Genomic DNA, 8,832 nt, shown 5'->3' on the forward strand with positions numbered 1-8,832 from the left:
GCTAAGGAACTAGAGACAGAGAAACCAGCAAAGGATAAGGACACTAACACTGATAAATCATCAGAAGCAGAGTTACAAACACAAACAGAGAAACCGGAAGAAAATGCAAGTAAAGAGGAAGCAAGTGATGGAAATAAAGAGGAAATAGTGAAGGTAATTAGGCAAGTATCTGTTGAAAGGAAATCCATAGCAGAACCAAGCACATCAACTGGAGAATTCAGATCCACTAAAATAATAGATGTTCTATTGGATTCTATCAAGAGGATAACAGATTGCAATGCCTTAGAATTTAAGGCTATTGATAACACATTACCTATCTTGAAGAGGATTGCACCTACCTATAAGATAGATCACAGTAATGATTCTTTAGGTAAATTGGACACATTGTCCAAATTCATTGTTGAAAATGTCATAACTATAGAGAAGGTGAATGAAGATATCGTAAAGGAAAGAGTAGATAAAGAAAAAGGAGAATTCTTTGAGAAAACCATCGAACACTATAATGAGCACATGGATTCACTATTACTGGTACTTAACTCAATAATTTTGGAATACAAGGAGCTCTATAGAGAAGCTTGCAAGCCTCACCATCTGACTAAAGATATTGATGAGGAAATCAAGAAGACATAGAAGGAGATAGATGACATTGTTGATAATATGATAGGTTCTTCAGAACTTACCTCATTTTTTTAATAGGAAATGGCAGTTTATGAGGAGAAGTTAGAGAAACTTGAGAAAGAGATAGCAAGGATAAGGTTAAAGGCCTGGGAACTCAAAAGTAAACTTGGTCCAAGATTGGGCAGTCTCATTACTCAGAGGGTTGAGCTATCAAAGGCAATAGTTCAAGGAGAACGGTCATTGGAGCAACAAATGCACTATCTAACTAGCATGATCTAGCAGATAGAGACCATCCTCTCGGACAGTAACAAATTTATGCAGAGCCTGAATCTAATTTTGGCAAACATTTTTCAAATTGTAACCAACTGGTTACAGGCTATGAGGTGGTATTTTTGTATTCTTTGATTCTTTTTGACATCCTTTGCCATTGATGTCAAAGGGGGAGTAGTATGGAAAAACATAAGGAGTAGTATGGAGAAAAATAAGGAGTAGTATATGGAGAAAAATAAATGCACAGAGGAGATCACTTGATCAGGGGGAGCACACTTCTTTTTGGATTTCATTTTTGGATACCAGTTTTGGATTTTTCTCATGAGTGTTGCAATCAATGCCAAAGGGGGAGATTGTTGGCATTCTACACTCTAATGAGAATATTTGATGTTGTCATTGATGGAAACCAACTGGCAACCAACCGCCAACAGGTTTCTACACATGCACCAACATCGCAGACATCATACACCGGCAGGCACTGGCATCGGTAGGCATATTCACTGGCATCGAGATTACACCAGAAATGAAGTATACTGGCACTCAGGCCAACATGGGACAAATTTTTGCTTATATGAATTGTATTATAAATATAATTAATTATTTGTAAGCCGATTTGGTGTATTGTAAAGGACTCATATATGTATGAGATCTTATAGATCATTTTTGTAATTGTATGGGAATAGGAATAGTAAGGAAGAAGGACAAAATATTGTTGTTGGTTATGTAAGACAGCGAAAGGTTTTTAGTTAAGGTATCTGACTGAGCTTAAACCGGTACTGAACCAGGTATTAGAGATGCTATTTTGAGTAGTACATTGTATTGGATTCAATTATCCATATTGTAGTCAGTGAGACTCTTTCATTGAGCAGTGCACTCCAGGCAGTTGGCCTTCTTGCATGTGCAGGCCCCTATTGTAAGTAATATTGATTCATATTGGTCAATGAGTAAATATTATGGGTCACAAATCCCACTGAGGTTTTTCCCACATCGGGTTTCCTCGTTATAATATTTTGTGTTATTGTGTACATTTATGTTGTCTCTATTATTTCTCTTTACTGCATTATCTCTTGTTTACCTGTACATTGATTTGGGTTGCAAAGTTATAAATAAGCTTAAATATTCCACTAGTCGATTAGACACTGGTTCACCCCCCCTCTCAGTGTCTTTGGGATTGTCATTGAATCTAACATAATATCCTACTGCCTTTCAACCTTTCCCAGTGAATTTTCTCACCCCCTTTCCATTCAACATTTGAACCTCCTAGCTTATCCTCCTTGTGTTCAATCATGTTAAAATCACCCCCAAAAATCCAAGTAATATCTAGGAGTTCAGAAATCCATTGCCAAAGATCTGATCTTTCTCTATAATCATTAGGAGTGTATACAGTGCAGATCCCAAAGGAAGAGTCACCATTCTTCAAGGTACCCCAAATAGCCCTGTTGCAGGGGGAGATCCTTGAACAAATGATCACCTCACTCCACTTGGGATTAATGAGAATAGCAGCCCCCCCCCCCTCTACCTTTCTTATGCTTAGTAAAAAACTTTAGGGCATCCCTCCAAAAAAAGTTTGGGTTGACCTCCAAGGTGAAGGCAATTGCTTTGATTTCTTGCAGAAAGAGAAAATCCAAATCCCTTTGTTGACTGACCACACTTCTCACAATATAATTTCTATCAGGGAACTCCAACCCCTAGATATTCCAAGATAATCATTTCATGGTCAGGAATATTTAGTTATCATCCTTGGCAGCATTAAAGTTGTCAGAACACTTTGGGAAGCTAGTCTTCTGATAAGATTTCTTGTAAAGCGAAGAGTGCTTGTTCTTAGAACCAAGAAGTATGCCTCTCTTTCTTCTAATGATGCCTTCAGCCTCACAGATATCTGTATCTAGGTTATCTTTATCTCTAAATCCCTCCCCACTAGTAATTGAATAGTTGGAGATCAACTCAACATCCATCTCAGATTCTTGGAAGTCTAAAGAGGGAGCATCCTCAATGTTGTTAACCTCCAAATGATCTACCTCAGAAGGGCAATTAGAAATACCATTGTTAATGATTGGATCAGTCGGGATGACTTCATAAGAGACATTGTCATCATTCACAAAGACTTTGGATTTAGCGGGGACTAAATCCGAGGATAAGGCAGTTTGAGAGAGAGGGGAGCAATTTCCAACTCCCGGGAGATCTCCACCACCAGCCTATAATTGGGTTGGGTCTGGAAAAATTGACACAGACTTCAATTGAGAAGGGTCAGAGTGAAGAAAATGGGGAGAGGAGGAAGTATCTTCTCTCCCTCTCAAATCACAATCCCCTCTGTCATTCCCTTCAAAGGGTTTAATGATAGATTTAACATTAGAATTCCAATAAGAACCATAATTGAGAGGAACCTCAGGCGGAGGTTTGAAAGCATCAACATTAGAGGGGGTCTTGGAAGAGATCGGAATCTCCTGCCCTTTGGCCCTAATTTTTTCCAAGGCCAACTGTTGGGCGTTCTTCCTCTTAGATCTCTTTTTCTTTCTGATTTCTACCTGGAAATCAGAGTCCTCGTCTCCCTCCATTCCTGAGAGAGTATCAGAGATAACCGAAACATGTGCTGCATGGATATATTTTTTGCTATTTTATAAAAAATAGTAAAAAATATATCCATGCACTAAAGTTTCAAGTTATTAATATACACACACAAAAATTGAATAAAAAAAGGTAAAATTTACTAAACAAAGTGTGGGAGCTTGTGTAACTTCAATTTCAACATTTTATCAGCAACTAAATTATAATGTTTACTTTATAAAAAACTACATTCAAATTATTTTTTTAAGTTTTATTAAAATTCAAAACATATATTTCACTTTCTATTTATTTAATTTTAAAAATTGAATCAGGATTGACCATTTCCTTTATAAAAGTGTGACACAACTTTGTACTTTTACCCCATATCATTACAAATTATCCATGAATATGTCTAAAACATCAAGCTCCTCCAACGCATGTTTCATTTCCTACCATATATCCACACATCTCATGTTATCTTCACATATACACACTTCAAAAGAGAGCTAATTGCCATAACAACCATGTCAAACAACTAATCAGCCAATCCCAACCACTAAACGTGTGCATTTTTTATAAAATAAAGCTCGCAAAATAGTGTAAACAAAATTCATAAACAACATGACTATACGAAACCATTATCCCCAAATTTACTTTTGCATATCTATTTTTTCAATATTAATTATTTTTCTCATGTATAATCCACATATAAGATATTTAAACAAAGTCACAAATGACTTTAATAGTATGCTTTTATGGTAAAAGCATGTGCACTTCAGAGGAATCAATCTTCTGGTCTTCTTAAAGGTACCTCTTTTAAATGGTATTAGTTAGAGAATTGTTTAGCCTCGTCCATGAAAACCAATATGTGAATATCAAAACAATTTTCCTCCTATGTTTGATCAGTGGACCACATAATATTTATGTAGTGTTCACATCTATTTGGGATTCACCCCAATACCCATTAATGTTGCATACATAAAATAATATTGATAACATTTATAATAGTATTGAAAGTTGTAGAATTATAAAGCATTAACTCAAAGCATTAAATAAGACTTCTTCAATTCTCCAAAACATTTCATTAAAGCACTTTTTTCACTTTACAATTGTATTAAGGATTATATAATATATTTTTAATAAATATTTATTTATTTTCTTAATTTTGAAAGTTCTTTAAAAAGAATTATCACACATCTTTATGATTTTTTTTCTAAAATATTACACTTACAAAAAATATTATCACAAAATTTCATGAAATTCGTCTCAAAATTATTATATAGATTACTATAAATAAGGAACTCCTATTAATTTATGATGTTGGAACTTCAATTACATTGTGAACTATCTTTTAGTTTGATTACAAAAATAAAAATGCATAAATGTAGATGTAATTAAACTCTATTGAGAGCCTACATGGTTATAGGATCAATAAGGATTTGAGTTACATGATTATGTATATCTTTATTTGAAAAACTAAAACCATCTCTTTCCTTGTAGAAATGAAGAAAACCTCTTGTAATGTCATAAGCATAATCTTTGCTACAAGTTGGAACACCATCATTTTTCAAGTACTCCCAATTTAATTCTTTGAGTCGTTCATCCAATAAATTCTTGACATAATTCAAGGCATCTTCTTCAGTCGATCCTGGGTTATCCCTTATATAACATGCTATGGATGAATTTGTTTCTCCTCTATCCACCTCACCCTTCACAACCAAAGATTGAATTTCATATTAAAATAAATAAATTATACTTACATCCAACTCAAATTTATTTATTTTAATGGCTATACATGGAATATTATTAATATTAAATTTAACATTATTACATACCTTAAAGGATTTCATGTCACCTCTTAATCTAAGACTCAAGCTTAAAAGATCATTGAATCTTGATGGATAATCAATTTTTGGAAGAATATTTTTAGAAAGAATCTCATCTATTGTTAATACAGGTTGCAATGTTGCTCCACGAGTTCCTGAACTAAGTGTTCCATTCTCTATGTATTCTGCCAAAGTTGGAATGTACCTTGTAGCAAGCCATTCAGCTTCTTGCATCATGGCATCTATATAAGCTTCCCACTACATAAACAAAGAATAATTTTGAATCAAAAACAACAAAATACATATTGTTTTATTAGAAAATATAAAACTAATTTTAGCCTCATAGTATGTCTTAAAAAATATATAAATCATTTAATTAAACAACCACCACCAAATAAACCAATACTCATGAATCATGGGTCAAGTGAGTTTAACTTGAAAACTACACAATTGAATCGTGATAGCAATATCATAAATTTAATAATATTTTAAAAATAATAATAACATAAACTATATAAACAAGAAAAAAAAATCCAAAACACATTTGATTGTTTTTAACAAAAAAAATAAAAAATGATAAAATAATTTTAATAAGGATTCAGTCATAATTAAATAAACCTGGGCATAGAAGAATATATTAAATTTGTACATAAATCGACAATCCAAGCCTATTAAATTTTTAATTATTATGAAGATGAACATTATTTTCACCCATAGTGCACAAGAACAATGGTTGACTTTATATTTAATAAAATTTAATTTTACTAAATAATTGTACTCATCTTCTTTATAGTTTAATTTTTCAATTCACCTATAGAATTTTTCTTATTTTGACACAGTGTTGATCAACATGATAAAACTCTCAGACATCTAAGATTGATCTCAATTTGTAATTAAAAAACATAATTTTTTAATCTATGTTAAGATCTAAAAATGAAAGATATGAATTTATTTGAAAATTAAAATAATATTTATATTTCCTCTTTCTCTAAAAAAATAATGAGGTTGAACAAATTTCAAGATGCATTATATGTATCTATAAGATATTTAATGTAAGTAAAACATTTATTTTATGAAATGTTTAAGTATCATTCTAAAATAACAAAGCTCATATCATACCGCATCTTTAGAAGGGGCAAGAGTATCTCGGTGTTGAATCTTTGTAGCTTCTCGGTCCATTTCATTGACTGTCTCATACAATGACATGTACACAATTTTCATATATTGAGGAAGGTTGTATATAGATGTTGGATCCCACCTAAGAGACACATAAAAGACTTTAATTAGAATTATATACATATGTATTATTACATAAAACTAAAAAACTTGTGATTCAATACTTACTTCTTGATAGCCTCACTGAGGAGTTTGAGTTCATCAAGTGTTCCAAATGTGTCATATATATCATCTATATATGTTGCAATTGTAGAGAGCTTTGCTAAGCCAAATCTAAATGCAGAATACCTCTCATCCTCACAAATTGCACATGCAACAAAAAAATATTCTACAGGACGATGACGAGCAAATTCTAATTCAGACAAACGAGACTCCTTCCACCATCTACAATACAACATCCATACTAATGAACTTCTTATTTAAAAAAACAAAAATTCTAAAACAGGAAAACTAAAATTAACAATATAATTATAAAACAAAAAATCTCTCTAGAATTACTCACGTAGAGTAAGTTTTAAGCTCTTGTTGATGCAGTGACTGAATCGCGTTGAAGTCCATTTTAGCTAAAGATAAAAGTTTCAGGTTGCCCACCGTCCTAAGAAGCCAATTATCTTAGTTAAACTTTTGAAATATAAAATGACATTGCAAAGCCATGAATAGAAAACACATTTATCTAATACTATAGAAGTTGTTGCGACTACCTGACCCACGACTTGTTTTGTCCGTAGATTTGAATGTATTTCCTTGCTTCCAATCTCGGCAGATTGGTGTACCACCCATACTCCAGATTGAATGATATCTGCATATAAAAAAGTTCTTATTACAATATAAACAAAGGATTTCTTATAATACAAAAAAAAATGAACAAGTTTTATGGTAAAAGCATCTCCAGTTCAGAGAGGAGTAAATCTTCTAGTCTTGTTAAGCTTACCTCTTGTAAAAGGTTGCAACTGATCCCACTCTTCTGTATAGCTTGACTTAAATATGTAGTGGAGAATTGTTTAGCCTCGTCCAAAATTTTCTCCCCAGGAAAAGCAATATGTGAAGCTCGAAACAGATTTAGAATACTTTTAATTTTATCCTCCTCTGTTTGCGCAGTGGAGCATAAGAACTGCCCATTTGCTGTTCTAAAGGCTCCCAACATTCCTGCCATCATATTTTCCACACTATTGTATTGGCAAATATAGCAATATCAATTGATCCCAATTATCAGATTAAATATAAGTTAACATGTTTCTTATTTTCACAATCAGATATATATCAAAACTTTTTGAGGTATTTACATTTAAAACAGAGATCATACCTGGAGAAACAGAATATCTATGGAGTCTAAGAATCCTAAAGCCCAATGCCATGGTGTTGAGATCTCTTGGGCTTTCACCCCAAGACCTGTTGCATTCCATTCAAACTTTTATATACATATTGATGGCATATTGTCTTATAATAATAAATAGTAGAAACAAACCTGTAAATAAAATCAAGGGCTTCTTTGATTTCCTTCTGAAAATGTCGATCTATTCCAAGACGTTCGATATTATCCACCAGGACAAGAAGTGGGTAAACATTATTTGCATGTGATTCGCTGAACATTTCTTTGATCTCGGTAATAAGGCTACCACAATGTTGAGCCTGTGAAATCCCGACAACAATGTGCTTTACATTTTAATTTAAAAAGAAAATGTAATTTAAGAATTTATGATATTATTAATGGAATTCAATTGTATAGTTTTTTACTCAAATTTATTAACTCGTATTTCATAAATAATGATTCACAAGAATCCATCCCCATAAAAATAAAACATTGCAACAGATTTTTCTCTTGTAAGTACAATTCAGTTGTAATTAGAACAGCATTTAGTAGTTTTATTCTGGCATACAACAGAAATATTTCAAAAGCTGTAACAAATAAATAAAACAGTAGAAAAACTAAATTAGCTTGCCTCATAAGACCGGTTTGGAAGAGACTGTATGAAATTGTCGTTCCACAAGTTAGGATGATGTTTACCAGTGCGCCGCAAAGGGATTTCAGCTTTAGTTAAGGCCTGATTAAGCTTCTTCCTTCGTGCCAACAATGGCACTGTTTTACTAGTGCAAAGGTGGGCAGGGTGATTAAGTTTGAGAGTGTGACACAAGCTCAAATTACAAGGCAAAATGGAGATCAGAGCCATTGTTTATTGCAAGAGATAAATCCTTACTGCAAGAGAAATCTTTTTTATAGAGAAAAATGATAGAATGGTACAAAACAAGGATCCAAATTTTCCCATTTTGTAAAATAATTTATCCCAGGGCGCCCTCGTAGGTAGTGACCCACATGTTCAACTCTCTGTACTTTATTCTGCCATTAAAGGCTGTCATACATAATATATTTAATTTGTTTGTTACACCTACGCTCAAATAT

General features: G+C 32.9%; 1 protein-coding gene across 1 annotated transcript; it reads right to left on the bottom strand.

Moving 5' to 3' along the window:
* Positions 1-4,844: 4,844 nt before the first annotated feature.
* On the bottom strand, positions 4,845-8,602 carry LOC131051813 (alpha pinene synthase, chloroplastic-like). Its single transcript, XM_059222233.1, has 10 exons — positions 8,375-8,602; positions 7,900-8,087; positions 7,738-7,823; positions 7,366-7,580; positions 7,136-7,233; positions 6,937-7,029; positions 6,603-6,818; positions 6,378-6,516; positions 5,268-5,516; positions 4,845-5,141 (listed from the first exon to the last, which is right to left on the bottom strand). The coding sequence occupies exons 1-10, from the start codon at positions 8,600-8,602 to the stop codon at positions 4,845-4,847; spliced, it is 1,809 nt and encodes a 602-aa protein (XP_059078216.1).
* Between the last annotated feature and the right edge of the window lie 230 nt (positions 8,603-8,832).

Source organism: Cryptomeria japonica, chromosome 1 (assembly GCF_030272615.1).
Source record: "Cryptomeria japonica chromosome 1, Sugi_1.0, whole genome shotgun sequence".
Taxonomy (NCBI): Eukaryota; Viridiplantae; Streptophyta; class Pinopsida; order Cupressales; family Cupressaceae; genus Cryptomeria; species Cryptomeria japonica.